The sequence below is a fragment of the Callospermophilus lateralis genome, chromosome 3 (assembly GCF_048772815.1).
Source record: "Callospermophilus lateralis isolate mCalLat2 chromosome 3, mCalLat2.hap1, whole genome shotgun sequence".
Taxonomy (NCBI): domain Eukaryota; kingdom Metazoa; phylum Chordata; class Mammalia; order Rodentia; family Sciuridae; genus Callospermophilus; species Callospermophilus lateralis.
Window position 1 is genome coordinate 26,256,913 of NC_135307.1, and position 20,169 is coordinate 26,277,081.

At 54.1% G+C, this 20,169-nt stretch overlaps 1 protein-coding gene across 2 annotated transcripts in view; it reads right to left on the minus strand.

Annotated features, from left to right (window-relative positions):
* Positions 1–1,457: 1,457 nt before the first annotated feature.
* Adck1 (aarF domain containing kinase 1) overlaps positions 1,458–20,169 on the minus strand; it is a 113,505-nt gene continuing 94,793 nt past the window's right edge. For both annotated transcript variants that reach the window (XM_076848065.2, XM_076848066.2), the window contains exons 8-11: positions 10,916–11,065; positions 9,145–9,342; positions 4,465–4,658; positions 1,458–3,158 (exon numbers count right to left, since the gene is read on the minus strand). In XM_076848065.2, coding sequence (XP_076704180.2) covers positions 2,987–3,158; positions 4,465–4,658; positions 9,145–9,342; positions 10,916–11,065 — 714 coding nt within the window. In that variant the 3' untranslated portion in view covers positions 1,458–2,986. The remainder of the gene's footprint in view (positions 3,159–4,464; positions 4,659–9,144; positions 9,343–10,915; positions 11,066–20,169) is intronic.

Below are 20,169 nucleotides of genomic sequence, written 5' to 3' on the forward strand. Positions count from 1 at the left end.
GAATCTGTCCTTCCCTCTAGCACACAGGAAAGAGGAAAACCAGAAGAAACGGTCGCAGGAGCTCAGGATGGGAAAACAGCCTGTGCGCCCCGGGCACTGTGACCTGGGAGAAGCAGGGCTGGCCGGAGCTTGGGGCTGAGGCAGCCTGAGGGGGAGCCAGGCGAGCAGGCCGGGAAGAACCAACCGAAGGGAAATGGACCTCGCGGCCACAGCCCAAGGTGTCACTCTTCCCCAGGCCAATCCATCCTTCCTGAAGGAAAGAAGAGCGAGCCGAGCCAGGTTTGCTTCACAGGAAGAAAGGAGCAGGGGAGAGACAGAGGAAGCAGGGACGGAGAGGGGGGCAAGGAGGTGAGACCGGGGCCTGCTGAGCAAATGGCCACAGGAGGCCTTTACTAAAATGTCTGCAGGCTCAGGGCTCAGAGAACGGGGCCTCCTGTTGGCCAAGAGCCGCAGTGGCACCAGGTCACCGGGTATTCAAGGCCTCTGGAGGAGCACAGGGCCCTCCCGCCAGACTCAGCAGGCATTGCGCCCCCAGGCCAGGCCTGGGAATTGCCACCCTGGTTTCCTTCACCTGGCTGTTAGGACGCTGCCGGTCACCAACGCCCCACTCAGATCCTGCTCGTGCTTCACCTTCCCGGGCCACTCTCTATTCAGGTCTCATTCCTGTCTCATCTGCCTCCGCTAAGGGTCATTCCAAATCTCCCAACAGCCCTACCCCCCGAAGATTTGCCTGGGTGCCTCCTGGAGATAGTCTGTTTTCTGAGATGCCGTTAGACACATTTTCAGAGCTCCCCAGCTGTGGCAGAAGGGCCCCAGACAGACTGCAATGCAGAAACAGGCCACCTCTGATCCTGGGAGTGGACGACAAATGCTCAGGATTGAACCTGGCCACCAAGGCAGTGCCTCAGGCAGGAGGAGTACATGTGTGGCTTTTCAAATGCACAGATTTCAACATCCCTGAAAATAATAAACTGTGCTGAGACTCTCCGTGTCTGCACGCTGCTGATGGTGCACTGCTGTAAGCCAGGATATCTACGTGCTAGGCACAGATCTGGAAGGCACAACTCACACCCCCAAGGACAGCTTAAGGAGCAAGGATAAGCTTTATCTGTGGAATTAAACAGCAAAACTATGTGGCTACAGGCAACTAGTAAACCTCTCTGATCCTTGGCTCCCACCACTGAGGGTAATGACGCTCCGTCTGAGAGCTGATGGGACAATTCAATGATGTAATGTATTTTCAGAGCCTGTCATGGCCTTTTGCACGTGGAGAGCACTCAACAGTCTGCTGCTCTACCGTTTTCAAGCTGTCCTGAACCTCCAACTCTCCTTGCCTCTCTGTTCTTCCCAGAGAAATGTGTGGGGTCTGGGCCCACTGGCCACATGCAGATGTTCTAGGTCCCAGTGCAGAGGAAGCCAACCACTAAAACAAAAGAGAAAAGCAAATGCCCATGACCTTGAACAGAAAGGACATTTCTATTTACTTCAGTGGCTATAAAAGACACCACAAAACAGAATATGCAGCACGCATTCTTCGTGATTAATTACAGATCTTGCAAATTATTCTCCTAGGCCCCTGGGTCCATCCAACTGGTCACTAAGAACAATCAATTCCTTTAGGAAATAAAAGGATCGCAGTCATCTCTGATCACTAGAAAATCTGCTTGTTGTCTTATAAATAAAGGGAACAGAAAATGAGACTCGGGCTCAGGGATTTTCACCCCTGTGATTGGGAAGGAGTAAGATCAGAGAGACCCAGATACAATCGACATCTATGCACATGGGTGCTCAGGGGATGGGGGCCTGCCAGATCTGAGGCCTCAGGGACCTGGAGACCATGTGGCCACAGGAGTTAGAGCAGGGGTGTCCCAAACAGGGGAGCAGATGATGGAGCTGGGGGGAGGTGCAGATGACAGGTAGAAACAATTCAACAGGTGCCTGGGAATTTCGGAGGGGAAGCCCAGCCAGGGACCCGGGGTTCAGGAACAGGACCAGCGTCTTCAGAAGGACTGGGAAGACCAGGTGCGAGCGCACCCCTGAAGCTGGGGTCACCAAAAGAGAATCAGAGGGTAAGACAGGTGGCCCAGGTCCCAGGGAATGAGGTGAGAACCCATGGAAAACAGCCTGAGGCTTCCGCTGAGCTCTGAGCTGCTGACCTCCTCCAATCAAGGCCTCAGAGACTTGGATGGAAGGAGAAGCCGCCAAGAAGCAGGAAGTGGCCCCAGAGAGGAAAAGGCTTCTTCCAGCTTGGAAGGGTCACAAGGGAGGACGCCAAGCGGAAGACCCTCTTGGCATTTGGCGTTCAAGTCCGCTACTGGCCAGTGTGGAATAAAAATGCCACCAACCAAACTCTGACTTCATCTCCCCAGGTCTTCCTAGAGCTGCTCTAAGTGGTGTGGCAAGGGCCAGGGACACAGTCTGAACAGGCATGTGGCCAAGGCAGGGCGGGAACCAGTGAGTTAGGACAGACAACCCTACAAACTTGAGAGGGATTTACTGAAACACAATACATAAAACACCAACAGGGTCACCGTGGCAGCAGGGACACACTCAGATGGCACCTCTGGGGAGTGACATGGCAAGGAGAGGGAGCCTGTTCTCCCTCGGGATCAGGGACCATGCTCACCTCCGACAAAATCAAACTTCCTACGAGTTAAATGTGCTCTCCGTGCACGTGTGGTCCATCCTGAAAATAGAATGGGTGACCAGAAATGGGGGTGGCGTCCAGCCAGTGGCCACACCAGCAGTGGGAAGTGGGCTGCTGCATCTTCTCCCTGGGGAAGGACAGAAACCTCGTCCACAGTACCTGAGACAAGTATGGGCACAGGGATTCCAAAGGTGAAGCATGACGGTGCCACAGGCCATGAGGGACCCCGGGACTCCTGACCACTATGGGGCAGAGAAGGGGCAACTGGGTGGAGTCAGGGAACGCAGGAAAGACAGGAGTGGAAATCCACCAGGAAGGGGCAGGAGTTAAGGAGTAGCCTCAAAGTGAAACAGGAAAGAGCCAGCAAAGCAGGGCCGAGACCCAGCTGGGCAGCCTCAGCCCCTTCACACGCAGCAGGAGTTCGTGAAGGTTGATGTGCCACAAGTTAAAGGCCTCGCTGAGAGAGATCTGGGTCCTTCTGAAGAACGAACAGGCATTCTTCTTGTTGTGCCTGGAGGAAGGGCAAGAAAGGAGAGATAAGCGGTCAGGACACTAGCTCAGTACAACTGAGAAAAACAAAAGATGGTGGCTTTGGCCAACGCACCAGCCCCTGCCCCTGGGAACTACTCTTGGTTACCTGATCATGCCACTGTCCGACCAGGGGTCAGAGGACCTCAAACACGCCAAAGCAGTTTTTCAAATAAGTGGGGTAGGGAAAAGCAGCTGTTTCACAGGGCATCAGAGGTCGGAGAGGCTCACTGGGTGGAATATTCCAAAACTTCTTTTCCCAAAAGTATAGTAAATATATGCCAACCCAGAATTCCCCAAGCTCAAATATACCGAAAGCTTTTCCAAACTTTCTCAGGACAAGAGTCACTTGAAAACCTGGTCATGTCCAGGGAGGCTGAGGCCATTACACACTAGCCCAGCTCCATCCCTTCTGTACCAACAAAGGACACAATAAAAATTGGTGTTTATGACGTTGACCTATTCAAGACTTGACTTCCCAAGCCCTCAGAGGAAGAATAAGTCACGGCCAGCTCCTGCAGTGTGCAGTATATTTTGCTGTGATCTAATCTGATATCTGATAGAAGGTACATGATATATGTGGTCAAACCCGAGTAGTTTCCCAGAAAGACCCATTTCCTGCCCAGGAGAGATGGGCTAGGACTGGACCCCAAGCCAGTGAGAACATTCCACGAGGGCACGTTCCTTCCAAGGTATTCCACCCCACCCCTCGGGAGGCCAGAGTCCTTGTTCCTCTGGAATGAGCTCCCTGAGAAAGCACCTTCCCTTCCTCACCAGCACCCCAAAGGCACTGAGACAACTAAAAGGCCTGAAATTCCAAGACAGCCTGCTGGCCAGCCACTCTGCAGGAAAAAGAGCTACTGGCCTACCTGCTGGGCCAATCACAGAGAGCCAAGTCCCAGGACCAGCTAGAGATTGGGTCATACCAGGACTTTCTGACCCCAAGCCCAGGGGACACCTGGAAAGGGGTGAGACTCCCCAAAACCTTTCAAACTTCAGTGAAGGCAAGAATCATCTAGAAAGCTGGACTGGGAAGAAGACGTCCTAGAATCCACCCTTTCATAAATACAAGTGATTCTCTGGGAGACCCAAAGACACGGACTCAGGGCACCTGCCGGTTCACCAGAGCTGTTTTCTAACCCCAGCTCCCCCAGCATGGAGAAGTGGAGATTGGGAAATGCAGATGGCGCCCATGGACTGTGGGAATAGCAGAGGCAAGCAGGAGCCCTGGGCAGAGCCCTGGGCAGGCTGGGAGCTGAGAGGGGACCAGAAGCAGGGCCCACACTCACTTGGCTAGCGCCCGGACACAGCACCGTGACATGTTGAGGAAGGAGCTGGCAGAGGCGCGGGTGCCCAGGGTGGCCTCAATGCTGCGCAGCAGGTCATTGGTCTTGAAGATGAGCAGCATCTGGCGCGGCACGTGGTTGAGGAGCTGGCTGATCTGGGGGAGGTAGTTGGCGGCGTTGTTGCGGATCTCTAAGTCCTGGGGCAGCAACAGGAAGACAGAAGTGGACAGTCAGAGTGGGAAGTGGAGCCCGGGTGGCAAAAGTCTGGGCAGTCTGTGACCAGAGGGGCTTCAAGGAAGCTCCAGGCAGAAGCTTCCAGCACAGCCCTCCTGACACCACTAAGAACACTCCTCAAAGAGATGCCCCACAGCTCCACAGCCTGACCACAGAGACCAGAGGCCCAGCCCAGCCCCTAGACAAGCTCTAATGCAGCTCAGGAGCACACTCGGAAGAGCCAGGGGACGCTCCAAGACTCTGCCTCCCATTTCAGGCCTACCAGAAGCCCGGAAAGTCAAACCATGCCCCCCGCCAGCCAAGCGCAGGTTGATCCAGCCCATGGGTCTGAGCTCCTGACTCCAACCCAGCCCCCAAGTCCTGCCCCATAACCTGCACCCCACCAGATCCACCCGCCAGCCACGTCCCCCGTGGGTCACTGTGTCCTGCGCTGCAGCCAGTCTCATCCCACATTGCCCAGAGTGGGGTCCAGGGCCATCCCACGGCCCACACCCCATCTGGTGTTTCAGTCGGGACCCGGCGTCCCTCCTTTCTCTGTCACTGAGCTCTACAAAGGTGTAGGTGAGTAACTGCCTACAATCCTGGGCATGAGAGGGTGGCTCTGGCCCTTCAGCAGTCTCCAGGAAAATGATGAAGGCGACGAGTGTGGTGGGGACCACCATGCCTTGGAAAGGCCAGGAACTCTGAAAATGTCACATGCATTAATTTATTTAACCCTCATAACAAGTCTATCAGGTTGAGTGTATTATCTCCATTAAAGGCGAGGACACGGGGCTGGGGATGGAGTTCAGGGATGGGGTCTTTGCCTAGCATGTGCAAGGCCCTGGATTCCATCCCCTGGCAAAATAAATGGAAAGCAGGCAGGCAGGAAGAAACGGAGGCACTGAGAAGTCAAGGGACCTTCCCAGGGTGCATAGCTGGTAAGTGGTGGGTCAGGATTCCACCAGGATTCCACCTGACTCCAGAGCCCACACCCTCCCCACCTGGCCACGCTCCCCGCCCACCTCGCTGCAGGACTGCAGGCCTTCAAGCAGTCCTGGATCTCCTTCCACTCAGGGTCCTCACCCCAAAACTGGGCATGCTACTACCCTCTGTGCGGGACGGAGGGGAAGAGGCATGTGACCCAGCTGCATGGAGAGGGTCATCAGAGACAAGGCACAGAGAAGCGCTTGGTGCCACTGAGTCCTAACAACGGCCCAGCAGTCCTGCCAAAAGCCCTTTCCCCCACTGCTTTCCGCAGCTGAGACAGAGTCCCGGTGCCTTCAGAAGCCTGACAACACTGCTGATGATCACGTCGCTGAGCTAGCACACCGGGACGTCTCCACGGCAGCCGGACACCAAGAGGCTGGGCACTGTCATAGCTGTAGGTGGCCCTGCCTGAGTGCTAAGGCCAGACCAAGGCCTGGCTCCCCACTGGGAGCACAGCCCCACTCACCCGAGGGTGCCTCCCAGGGGTAGATCTCAGAGCAGCAGAGCCTGCCAGCTTGGGCACCCACAGCTTAATGGTGGGTGTCTGGAATAGACCTAGTTGGGTGCCTACCGAGCAGCCATTCCCCCAATGTCCTTTGTTAAAAAAAAAAAAAAAAATTTGTTCATTTGGATCCTGCTCTTCTGGGGCTCAGAGCCCGTTGCTAGCCCTAGGGGTGAGGCTCTCAGCCAAAGCTGGCTCTGAGCACTCATTCCCTCACCAGTGACTAGTTGAGGCAGGGACACAATTTTGGCCAAAGAGACACAGGACAAGTCAGCTGGGGGACTTTGGGAAAAGGGTTTCTTGCCCTTCAGGAATGATACATGAGAGGAAACAGCCCCTGGTTCCTGCCTATGGTCTTCACTGAATGAAGATGTGAAGCTTGGAACTGCCTCCGCCATCTTGGAATCATGGGAGAAACGCCCAGAGAATCACAGGGAGGAGCCCAGAGCCCCCAGGCTGTTGATCTGCTGAGTTAACCAACCTGGACCTGCCTCTCTCCAGGCTTCTTGTGACACAAGTTCCTCATTGTTGTTTAGGCTATATTTTGTTGGGGAAAACATCCTCCCTGATCCAATGCTGGGGGTTCCCTTAATTCTGAATGAGAGCAGGCTTCAGAAAGAGCCTGGAGATCTCAGAGCCCAGGCTGGGCTGGTCTGACCCGGCTCAGTTCGCCCTCAGTCTGTCTGGGTTCATGTCCAAATGAGCAGTTAGAGTCAGGGTCTCCAGAACCTACACGAACACCTGTCTGCTAGATCTAGACTGCAGGGACCTTATAAAAAGATGTGCAAGACAAGGCCCCTCCCTGTAATTAGACAGTGAAGATGGACAGACGGGTAACTACTCTGCAAGGGACAGTGAGCCACTCACCTTACGAGTGATTCAAGTATGGAGGGGTGACTTTCTATGAAGAGGGTAAGGAAAGGCTTCTCAATTGGAAGTTGTGAATGAAGTCATAAGAATGTGAACACAAAATTCCATCTTAGTCAATGAATATGCATGTCCTCCACTGGGCCACAAGACCTCATTCAGTGCAGTGGCTTTAAGTATCATCTACAGGTTAAAGACTCACAAAGGATAGCCCAACAGGACCTCTTCATTGAGCTGTGGTCTTCACTTCCCAGGACATCCCTATCTGCTCGAGAGAACCAGTGCCTGGTCCTGCCCCAAACAAGCCCTTTCCAAAGTTTCCCCGGCTTCTAGAAGCAGCAGCCGCTCCCCCATTAGAATGCTGCAACCTTGACTCCTCTGCTCCCTCTCCTCTACCCTCCACCTCTAGTCTCCATCTTTGTTGCCACCAGTGTAGTCTGACCCCTCACCTCCACCTGGAGGCCTGGCCTGACCTCCTAACCAATGGCCCAGGGCTCATTTCACCCCATTAGAAAGACACTTAAAAGTAGCAGGTCTGAGCATCTGCTTCTGTTTAAAGCCCGTCCAAGGCTTTGCTTTATGCTGAGAATGAATCTGAACTTCCCTCTGTGGCTTATAAGGCCCATGGGATGCTCTTCCAGCCAGCACTCCAAATTCTTCCCATCCCACCAGCCTCCTCCCCACACTCTGGACCCTACCAAAGTCTCTTCCCCTGGGCCTTAGTGTGCCCCAAATGCTTCCTTCAATCTCTTCCTGGTGCTGCTGCCCTTCTTGCCCTCTGTGCCTTAGCTCCAATGTCCTCGTCAGGGACAAGGACATTTGAGCTTAGCTCTGAGCACCTCAACTCCCTTTGCAGATATGATCCTGCTTATTTCCTCCACGATGCCCATAACCTGCAATTATTCCTCTTACTTATTTGTTCACTTGTTTACTGTCTGTCTCTCACAACCAAAGTGGACATTACACAAAAGGCCCTTCTGCCCATAGGTCACGGCATCCTCAGTGCCGAGCCCAGGATCTGGCAAAAACAAATGCTTGTTGGATGAATGAACTTCAGAAACTGTTGGTAGGCGCCCTACATGCACGATTAGTAAATCAGAATCATCAGTCCTACTGTCCCTGTTTTACAAAAGAAGGAGACTGTCTCTCTTCTGAGATGGACTGTGGGGCCCGGAAGAGCAGGTGGTCATCTTTGCCACCAACTTGCTGGAGAATGATGAAATCTTGGAGGAAAGTGCAGCTAAGAGATGAAGAGATGGACACTTGGAGATATCATCTGAGACTCTGGATCCAGCCAATCCTAAAGCCACCTACCTACCACAAAGCAGCTTGCAGGGGAGGCCCCTAAGGCCCAAAGGGGTGACAACAACATCCCAGGTCTTGACACCAGGAAAAGGAGATGCCAGAACCTAAGCCCAGGCTTTCCGACATCATGATTGGTACCCCGTTCCCTGCAGCGAGCAGAGGCCTTAGCTGGAGTTCAAATCTGTCCATCACTGAGATACAGGCCAGCACGGATGGGCCTGGAAACTGACAGAAGGGACAGACAGAAGTCAATGCCAGGAGACAAGGAGAGGCCTCCTGCCCTGGAGAGCTGCCGGGATGTTCTTGTCACCCCTTTGGGTGACATGGATCTGTCTCCGAGTCAGACCCATGTGACCCTGTCTAGGCCCATGGAGAAAGAACAGAAGACTCACTAAAGAGTCTGCAGGTCAACAGGGTGAGCAGGGCCACTTGAGTACCACACGGGGAAGCGAAGGGCCCTCCCGACCACGCAGCCTGGAAGGACAAGGACAGCAGAAGAGACTTAGGAAGGAGACAGTCCCTGAGAGGCCCAGAGTCTTGGGGGAGAAGTTGGAGGAAGCCTAAAAATCTCATGTGAGCCGGTCAAAGCTAAATCACAAGAGTCTGGTTACTGCAGCCACATGACCTTGTTCCTCCTCCAGGCTGATAAGGCCTGGGGCGGGCAGGCAGTGAGATGTCTTCCCCTGACCCTCCTCCTGCTTCTCATCTAGTTCACTCTCCTCCCGACATACACACAAGCCCCCCAGCCAAGAGTCTCAGACCCTGGCTTGGAAGGGGAGGAAGGAGGGCCAGGAGGGGCCACCTACCTCGGAGGAAGTGACTGGCGCTTGGCTGATGCCCCTGTTGACCGAGTCCCAGGACCGGGCTGTCAGCATGCAGGCAAACAAGGGGTAGAGGTCCCCGGCCCCCAGGCGCTGGCTGTACTTCTTCACCCCCTCCATGTCCATCCAGATCAGAGACTGCCACAGGTGACAGTAGTCCAGGCGGAACTCCTCCGTGAGCACCTGTGGGAGGACAGTGGTGGGGGGACCTGAGTCTCCTCTCCCCACCAAAGGCCTAACCCCCTGGCTGGTGCTTGCCACGGCTCCCCATGATGCCTGCTTCTCCCCTGAAGTCCAGCCATCCTTGAAGGCCCAAGTTCAAAGCTCCTCTAGGTTGACTATCCCTCATCTGAAATACTTGGGCCCGGAAGTATTTTCGATTTTTGGACGCTTCCAGATTTTGGAATATTTGCATAGACATAATATCATGGGGAGGAGACCCAAGTCCAAACAGAAAATTCCTTTATGTTTCACATGTACTTATACACATAAGCCTAAAGGTGACTTTATAAAACATGCTTAGTAATTTTGTGCATGAAACAAAGTCTCATGGCATGGAATTTTCCACTCAGTGTCATGGCAGTTGAAAAGCTTGGAGTTTGGGAGCATTTTGGATTTCAGATTAGGCAGGCTCAACCTGTATTTGGCAACACTTGGAATCACTCAGGAGTGGCAGAGATTGCTAATCCCCCACCAAAACCTACCCTCTCCTCCTCTTCTCAGGGACAAGCTAGTTTCCCAACCTCCTTTGAAGTTAGATGTGGTCCTCTGCCTGTCACGATGTGGCAGAAGCTCAGAACTTTGTCATGCCCCCCAGAACTTTCCCATGCATGTACTCTGAGTCCTCTCCCCTGCTACTGGCTGAGAGCTGCATCCTCCAGGGAGACCCGGGGGACAGGGCCCTGCTGACTCTGCCGCTCCCAAAACTGCAATCAAACTTCTCTTGTGTCGGGGCCGTCGTTCATTTCAGGACTCCTCGAGACCAAGGCTAGCCTAACTTAACATGATGTACCCTACTTCAAGAAGCCTTTCAGAGGAAGCCAAGATTCTGGGATGCAGCATCAGGGCCCCGGGGGCCACTGGGACAGACGACCACTGCAGAAACTCCCCAGAAGTATCCCCAAGGAATCAATCCAGGCCTGGAGACCCAGACGGGCAGTGAACTTCCCAACCTCCAAGCAGAAGCCCACGGTTCACCTAGACCATCCCCTTCCAGGCTTCTTGTGACGGGGAGAACAAAGTTCTCATGGTCTAGGTCGCATCTGCCTGGGGAAAATGTCCTCTCTGACATGATGCTGGGGGTTCCCTTAATTCTGGGTGAGAGCAGCACTCTCCTGATCTTAGAGAGTGAAGTCTGCACCACCAGCTCCACCAGCTCTGCGCCGCCCTTTCCACCACATCTTCCACCCTCCCTGGGGCTGAAGGTGGAGCTACCCTTCCCCAGAAGCCCCGGCTCCTGCACCGGGCAGTTCACTTCCCAGGCCTGCCTGGGCCTGCAGTGCCCTGGAGACAGAGTCACAGGCACCTTTCCATCTACTCCTCACAACCATCTGTAAAGGAGGTGAGACGGACCTCACAGAGCTCTCAGGACAGTGCATAAAATGACGGTTCCTGGAGGAGGGAGGGCCCCCCACCCTGCCCCCCACCCTGCCACCTTGATCATCTGCTTCCCAGTTCTGTGGCTGATGGGGAATGTCAGCCAGCTCTGGCCCCAGGCAGCAGAGGCCCTGGGGCTGGGTGGGAAGGCTTCTCCCACCTGGTAGAGACCATGGTCCAGCAGGATGACCTCTGCCTTGCCGGTGTCCGGATGCTTCCGCACCAGCACGTTGCCCGGGTGGGGATCGCAGTGCACGAAGCCGTTGACAAAGATCATCTCGCTGTACATCTTGCCCAGGTGGCAGGAGATCTGAAGGGGAAGGGAGGCACGTGGGAGTCCGGCTCCATTCTCGCCCATCTCCAGGAGCTCCCCTCTGGTCCCTCAATCTGCTCATTTCAAGAGAGACCCAAAGGACCGGCCGGGTAGGCCTGGGCGGAGGTGCGGGAAGTCATGATTTGAGACATTGAGACAGTCTGGTTCTTGCATTTAAGACACAGCTACACACTCTGATCTAACCCTTCTTCACTCCTCCACCCATTAGAGCCACCTGGAGCTCAGAAATGCTGCGGATGGTACCAGGATGGTACTGAGCACCAGTATTTTCTTAAAGTCCCCAAGGCGATTTCCAAGCATGGTCATGGAGGAGAGGGGCTGCTTCTGCTTTGTCCAGGGCTGTCGTGCTCCACCCCCCGATACGGCCCGCCACCCTCCTGCTCCCTCATCAGCCCCTCTTGCTTCCTTCCCCAAAGCTGAGAAGGGGTGAGAAGCTGGGCTGTCCCTTTGCCAAAGAACAGGGCTGGGGGCTGAGGATCAGGAACAGATGACTCGGCACCCCATTTGGGGGCTGCCCCTCGGTGCTGGGCCGGTCCCAGACAGACCCAGTGTCCAGGCCTCTCCCCGCTGCCCTCCCTCCCCAGCGCCCAGTGCTAATCTGATTTATGATGTCTGCACAGAAGAAATGACACTGGAGAGGCCATTTAAATCATCCTGTCACTGGTGCTCTCCCTGCAGAGGCAGGCTCCTTATCTCTACTCCCGTTTTTATTAAAGCTAAAAGCCTCTTTGCAGCTAGGGAATGGTTGCTGAATAGAGTCAGACCCGGGCCCCAAGATGTCTTGTGGACAGGTTTCCAGGGGAGAGAGACACGCTCCAGCAGAGAGCTAGCACCCCAGGACACCAGCTGCCCTTGGCATTCCACTCAGCCTCAGCTGGACCCCATGGTCATCAACAAACATATCCCAACCAGAGAATAGGAGCGAGGGCTCATGAGTGGGGAGCACAGGATTAGGCTCTTTCCTCAACCTACAAAGTCCTGCAACACCAGGCCCGGCCTCCCTCCACGGTCTCATCTTGCACTACGTCAACACTGCAGTCCCATCCACACTTCCTTTCTCCACTGACCCCTGTGCTTTTCTACCCCAGGGCCTTTGCACATGCTATTACTACTTCTAGAAGCATTCCTGCCACCACCCCATCATCAGGTTCAGGCTTTCTCTTCCTGTCCACCTGGGTTAGCATTGCCTCCCTGGGAGACCTTTCCTAACTTCCCAGGCTGGAAGAGGTTCCCTTGCCATATACTCCTAGGTTGCTATGATTTAGTTTCATGGTACTAGCAATTATTTGTGTGATTATTTGATTAATGACCACATAGCCCGCCATCCTAAACTCTAAGGCAGCAGGGAGGGGCTCTGTTTTGTTAAACAGCTGTATTATATGGAGGCGTCATTTGCATACCATAAACTGGCTCTGTTATGTACGCACTTGCTTATAACAGCACCAAACACGTGGCTGACTCTAAGGCTCTGCGTTCAAGGTTAAGTGAGAGAGACCCTCACCTCTTCATGGCTTTCTGAGATGCTGTGGTTCCCTCATTGAATGCTTATCCTAACCCCATTAATCTCCCCTGAAACCCAATCAATTACAAGGAGCACTACATTAACCGATCAAGAAAAAGATCAAGAAAAATCCGTACTTTAGCAACAACAGCCAACGTCCTTATTCAGAGCCCCAGGGGATGGGGCTAGAATCTGAGTGAGACAGGGAGGTTCACTGGGCCTCAGCCACAGCTGACAAGAGCAGAGCCAGGACTCGACCCCACCACTTTCTGGAAAGCCCACACCTGCTGTGCGGCCCACACCTACTTCTGCACTTCCCAACTGAGCTCTGGGATCTTCAACAAGTTGCTGATACGCTCAGCTTCAGTAAAATGGAAACAGCAATAGTGCTACCTGGAGGCAAAGGAGATGTCACAGGGCCTGTGACCTGGCGACCTCTCCCAGTTGCCCCTCTGATCGCTGCTACTGGGGCCTCAGAGCGCTCCTGGAGGCAGGTGGACCCAGTTTCACCACACCTTTGAAGAGAGGAAGATGTTCAAGACCCCTGCCCTATTGCCACGCCAGCTCTCCGGCTGGCCTTTTCCTTGGAAGCAAGGGACACCCCAGGACCCAGGGTCCATTCACACCAGCAGAACTCGGCCTCAGGTCAGGTTCCCAGACAGGCTGAGATGCCAGGGGTCCCAGGGCCACCATTCTCTGTTTCCCAGGAGAAGGACCTCAGTTGGCACGTCCCCATCTCTGTGCCACAAAGAACCCCTATTGTTGGACTGCTTGGAGCTTCTGCCGCCAGGCTTCCAGAAGCCACACTGTATCTGCCAAACCGATTGCATTTATTAAGTAATCATTCATTTTTATTTGTCAAGGACGCATAGAAAGGTCCAATCGGGGCTCCTGATCGGTCCAAGATAAGCAGCGCCACCAGACTGAGCTGACGGAATTTCAGCCAAAAAAGCAGAGAAATGACATTTCATTTAGTCTGGGCAGACCTGTCACTAGGAGATGTATGATATCCCTTAAGCTTTCTAAAATATTGCTAATCGCTCTGGGCCCCTTATTAGTACACTGAAAGATGGCCCCTGGGACTGTGGGGAGGCGGGGGGCGGGGGCTGTCCACGAGGACTGGGCCACCGCAGCTGCTGGGTAAGGGGGCACTGCCATTATTGCTGTCCTCAGACACAGGAACGCAGCCCCCAGAGCGGCCCTGCCCATGTCAATACACCCGTCCAGCTGCCTCCTTGGTGTCGTCCCCTCTGAGGGTCCGCTGGTGGTGGTCATTTTAACCATATGTCACCAAGGACAGACAGATGTGAAAGGCAGAGAAGGGGCGGGGACTAGCCTAGGCCAACAGCTGGGCCCTGGAGCCATCTTGGTTCTGCCACTTGGGGCGTGGGTGGCCTGGGGCAGGAGTCACCTCCCTTCTCAGTCTGGGTCTAAGTTCTTTTAGCAGTTCAGTGGGACTTAGGCCATCTGCTCCACTTCCCTAAAGAGCAACCTTGAGATTCAGGGTCAAATACAATCGCCTAGGAGGAAGCCCTCTGTCTGCTAGAGGCCACACAAATGTGGCTGGGCAGGGGGGTGTTTTTAGTGCTGTAGCTTATTTTAAACTTGGAAAAAATACCCAGTATCACGGTCAAAGGGTAACTGTGAAGTTAAAAACACAGACAATGAACATGCATCAAAGATTGGAAGAGTCATTAATAAGGGAGCATGAGAGATGGTACAGTGGGTTCAAAAAGAATTTTGAGGAAGCAGGTAACTAAGGGGATTTCAACAGGATCAAGAGATTAAGATTCCTGGATGAAATACAAACTGGTTATTGTCCTATGGGGCATTAAAAAAAGCAACCTTTGGGGTTATCTTTTCTACCGGACAGAAATTATTTGCATGTCTCCTGGATAAGGTCTATACAATGATGTACGACCTCAGTCTGAGCCCTTAATGAATTGTCAATAACAAAGTCAAACAAAAGTACATGTCCCTGGACGTTAAAAAATCCTCAAGGGGCTGGCTGAACGATGCCCAAGAATGACTTTGAAAAAGCCACACCACACTCTCTGGGCCTCAACTCGCTCTCAGTCTGGGTTGATTTTTCTGAACATCATTTTAAAGTTGTGCTAAATAGTCTTTGGGGGAATCCATTTGTCCAGAGAAGAGCAGCCGGCACCCTCCACCCAGAGGCACTGAGGGCCCCAGGTGGAAACTGGGAGGGAGAGGTGGTACAGTGGGTTCAAAAAGAATTTTGAACCCACTCCCACCGCTCCCATGGACTTCAGCCAAGGTTCCCGCCTAAGAACAGATGATGGAGTCCCTAACAAGGCCTTGGCCCCAGGACAGCAGCACCTAAGGACAGAGAGCAACAGCCTTCCAGCAGGGTGGCAAGTCTCAGGCTGTGCCAGGTGCTTAATGTGGATCAAGCCAGCACTCCAGCCCTCGTCCCCGGGAAACCGATGAAGTGAAACAAAAAAGAGGAAGAGGCGAGGTGACTTATGCTGTCTGCATGTATGAACACACCACCATGACCTCACAGGTGTGATCACAAGGCACCCAAGGAAAAAATCAGAAGGGAGGGGGAGGGAGGGGGGAGGGGAGGGGGAGGGAGGGGGAGAGGAGGTATCAGGGAATGAATTGGAACAAACAAGGTTATGTGCGTATGTCACAATGAACCCACTGTTATGTATAATTATGACACTTAATGAAAACACTAAAAATTAAAAAAAAAAAAAAAAAGCCAAATGCAGCGGTGCACACCTGAAATTCCAGTGGCTTGGGAGGTTGAGGCAGGAGGATCAGAAGTTGAGAGCCAGTCTCGGCAACTCCGTGAGACCCTGTCTCTAATAAAATATTCTTATAAAGGTCTGGGATGTGGCTCAGCAGTTTCAATTCCCAGTACTTAAAAAAAAAAAAAAAAAATCCAAAGAAAAAGCACCTGGTCACTTTCTCAACAGTCTGTGATGCTGGGATCCAGACCCTGGTGACTGGATGCCCTAGAACAGGTGCTCCATGGTCAGGCTATCTTGCCTTTCCACTCAGTCCCAAAGATTGCTGAAGGTCCTCCCCCCAGCCGTCCAGTAAAGGTAAACCATGAGGAGAATAGAATCTTCCTGGGCAATCCTGGACAGGTGGCACCGTACAGCGCCACGTAGGGAAAAAGTCACCAGGAAGTCTTTCAATTGTTCCTTGTAAAAAGGCTGCCACTCACAGTGATTTCAGTAATTATGCAACGCCTTTATGCTCTCACAGTGGGGAAGGAGGGGAAACCGGGACTCTAAAAAAAGGCTGAGTAAAGAATTAATTTAGTAAATAATATTTAAATCAAGGAGTTATTTTTGGATTTTCCTCAAAACTTGAATTGGCTGAAAGTACTTTAATTATTTTATAATTGCATGAATTAATTTATTCCCACCCCCAAGGGAAAGTCTATTTATGCTCCTGGGGGGCGTCTCAGAAGCAAGGCCAAGATCTCGGAGAGAAGCCGCAGGTTGGTGCTGCAGGATGTGAGCAATCACACAAGCCGCCCAATGTCAAGGGTAACGGGATTCATCACTCAGACTTGCCCTGCCCGTCCCCCAGTTCTGCCCAGGCCTCTGGCCACAGACCAGATCACTGCAAAAGCTCCAAACACAAAGGTGCTGGAAGCCACCTGGCCACATGTGGTGTTGGGAGACGTCATGAGGAGGAAGGCAGAGGTGCCAGGCTAGTCACAGCAACTGAGGAAGTGGCTCCGACTGTGGCAATTCTAGGCACCTTTGCAAAAATTCCTCTGGGTCAGGCCTTTCTCTGGAGAGCCAGGCATGGGCAGCTGCCACAGGCCAAGAAAGCCTGCTTGGGTCTCCAGCCAGAGACACTCAGGACACCCAGACAGCGGGAAGTGGGTCCCAGCGGCCACGGCTACTGGACACCACAGGAGAAGGGAAGGAAAGCTGCGGGCACCTGGCCTCTCCCTCCTTGGGCAAGCCTCACTCCAAAGAAAGAACTTCACATCCACCTGGCCTGGGTCAACAGGAAAAATGGGGAAGGGGCTCTTCCCTACCTGTTGCCCCGACTCTCTGGTAGACACTGTGCTAGGAGCACCACGGAGGGTTGAAATGCCAACGCAGTTCCCAGGGCTCCCAGCATGGACGCAGGGCTCAGCCACACACCAGGAGCCTGGCGCTTCAGCCATCAGACAACCCTCTGAGTCCCTCTCTAAATCCCACCTGCAAAAGGGTAGTTTCCCCAAGGGGACACGGCTAGCAAGTGGCAGAGTCCAGGAAGGTCGACTCCAGGTGCCAGTGACCTCTCCTGACCCCTCTGCTGGGAAGGAGTAGAACTCCAGGAGCCCACCTTGGGCACCCGGGCCCCTCTAGTTCCATACACTTCCAAGAAGTGATGGGGAGCGGATGACAGAAGGTGTCGCCTTTCTAGTGACGTCAGCAAACAGGGTCAGTAGACAGGGTGTTCGTGCCTCTGCAGGTACCAGAGGGCCAGGAAGGCCCGGCAGCCGGGAGTGAGCTGAGCTGGAACATGATCCTCCCGTTCACTGTGGGGAGCAGAGGCAGGAACACGGGGAACCAGGGGAAAGGCAGAAACCCTGGCGTGGCTTTTTGAGGGGGCACCAGAGGCCTCATGCTCCACTCCAGGTCCACATACCTGCAGATTCCAGAGGCTGGTGAACAGGGAAGGAGCAAAGGAGATTCTGGAGGAGGACTTGCCTCTGTGAACGAGACCCTCATGCATTATGAGTTACAGATGACTTTCGAAATAGAGCCTCACGGCTTGCAAAGTTCACACAGCAGTGTCGAGAAGTATCGTTATCCCTTCTACTGCGAGATGAGCAGGCTCAGACTACAAGTGAGCCACCCCAGGGCACCTGGCCGAGGAATGGCAGAGCCAGACGCAACCCCGGATGTCCTGACTCTGAAACCCTCTCTGCTTCCTACCCAGCACCTCTGTGAAGCCCCCATGCTCTGCCACACTCTGCCACACCTCTATTATAGCACCGATGGGCAGCTGCACATAGTAGGTGCTCAATAAAACATGCGCCAAAACCTTCACTGCTCTAAGAGGGACGTGGAATGGATTTTAAAACTACGGGAGGGGGCTGGGGTGGTGGCTCAGCGGTAGAGCGCTTGTCTGACATGTGTGAGGCCCTGGGTTCGATCCTCAGCACCACACATAAGTAAATAAATAAAACAAAGGTCCATCGAACTAAAAGAAAGAAAGAAAAAAAACTATGGGAAGGAAGCAGCAGCAGAGCTTCTGGTTAAACGTGGCAGAGTGAAGCCAAGCCACTACTCCAGGTCCTCGCCAACCCCTCTAAGATGACTGAAGGAAAATGAGGGTGAAATCCCATTCCCACAAAAAAGTGGAAGGACCAAGAAGAGCCAAAGAGATGAGATGAGCCAAGCTGCGTTGGCCTCAGGGGTGGCCAGCCACCTCGGGAGGACTCAGCAAGCCAGAAAGCATGGCCCCCTAAGCTGGCCACAGAGCACTCCACGTTCACCACCTCGGAGCCCCGGGGAGGCTCAGGTGCCCCCAGCAATTCTGAACATGGGGCTTTGGAGTTCTGAAGAAGGATTAGTTAAACGACTAAACATCTCAGCTAAGTCCCCAGGTCCCCTTCCATCCCTGACAGAGGGGAACAGACAGCCGCTAAGGGGCACCCAACACACAGGAGTGCCATCCTGAGAACAGGGGACTGAGTCCGAGACCATGGCGACAGCAAGGAGCCCCTGGACCTCCTTCCCAGCCAGCTCCCAAACCCCAGGGACAGCCCCCTCCCGGGATCTACCGTCAGCCTCCACACCGACCGCGTCTGCCCACCGGGCCCATCCTCTGTCCCTGCCGCCCCTCTGTTCCCAGCTCTGTCACCTTTCTCTTGGCTAATTTCATGCCAATTAAATTGGGCCTCGGCCCAGGCACAGTCTTAAACACACATTCACTGAAATCCAATTAACCTTCGATAAAGGTTCCGCAATCAATAGTCCTTCTGGGGCTCGAGGAGGCTCCATCCAGCCTGCAAAACTGGCTCCGCACGCCCTTTACTTTTAATGAGATCAATGACAGTGGCTGTCGCCAGCTCTTCAAGTGACTGGCAAATATGATCACCGGGTCGGGCCCTCCGTAATATCTGCTTCTGGGCAGAGACACAAACAAACGAGGGCCATGCAGGCTGCTGGCTCCCAAGGCCCTGCCCCCCAGCAGGTGAGCACCCCAGGTGGACCGTCTCCCACCCGGAGGTAGGAAGTGGAGCTTGGGGCAGGAGCCTCTGGCTTCCTGCCGGGTGGGGTCCTGAGCTGCAGTGAGGGTCTGAACCACACAAAAGGTCTGTTAAATGCAGATCGTGCCTCCTTTTGCCACCTGCCCAGCAGATCCTGATTCACAAGGCTGGGGAGGTGCCCAGGAGTTGGCATGGCTAAGTAAGCTCTCAGGTGATTCCGAAATAGATGGTTCCTGAACCCCTGTCAGCACCCACAGAGCTGAAGAATCCCTGTTGGGTAAAATGTTCAAGTAGAAGGGACCCTTGGTTGGAGTCCAGCTAGCCAAACACCTTCAGTAAGAAAACTGAGCACCCCAGCCACTCAGGAGGCAGGAGGATCGTGAGTTCAAGACCAGCCTAGGTGACACAGTGAGACCCCCTATTAAAACAGATAGGAAAGGACAGCGATCCCTGAGGACCAGAGAGGACAGGTGATTTGCCCACGTCCACACAGCCAGACACTGGTAGGGCTGGAGCTTGAACCTATGTCTTTGGCCTCCCAACCTGTGCGTCCCCGAGTCCATCAGGACCGGCTGTTCAGCCCAGGCTTCAGGTCCTCACAGGGGTGCCACAGTGAGCCAGCCTCTGCCGACTGCAGCGGGGCTGACTCAACGAGTGGGTGCAGGCTCTGGGGCCATCGAGAGGGGTCCCTTCCACAGCCACCTTCCAGTTCAGGCACCAGCTTGCAGCAGCCAGGATGCCATGACCCCAGGATCTGGAGGAGGATTTTTGCACCCTGCCACTTCTATCTGTCCCCTGCACTTCCTTCCCCAAGGAACACAGCCAGGCCGTCCTCTGGAGGGTGGTCACCCCAGGATTGGCACCCGTGAGTGTCCAGAGGCCCATTTGAAACTTCAAGGCACCTAGAGCCTTCCACCCTGCGAGGCTCGGGCCTTCCCCACTGGCTGCTGAGACGCACGATAGATTCGGTTTTGCAGAGTGACGCCTGTCCCTGGGCTGCTCCTGTCACCCTGGGGGTCAGGGACAGCCTGCAGAGCACCTGGCCCACACCCACTGCCCAGCCAGAGGCTTCTGGGGAGAGAAGTGTTTGAGGACATCATCTCAGCGCATCAAAGAGCCTCCCAGCCACCAAACCCCAGGGCCCCAGGACAGGGCCATGTTGCAAAGACAGAGCCAGAGGTCAGCGGGACAGAAGACAGAACTCAGAGAAGGGTCCTAGATGATTGGTGACCAAGAGGCCAGACCCCAAAGCTGCGTGATGCCATTGACATGAAGTTCAGGAGGCGAAAGCAGCCACAGTGACAGAGGTTACAGCAGTGGTAGCTCTGGAGGGGGTGAGGGTGTGACTGGGCTGGATCAGGAGGGCGCTTCCAGGGAGCT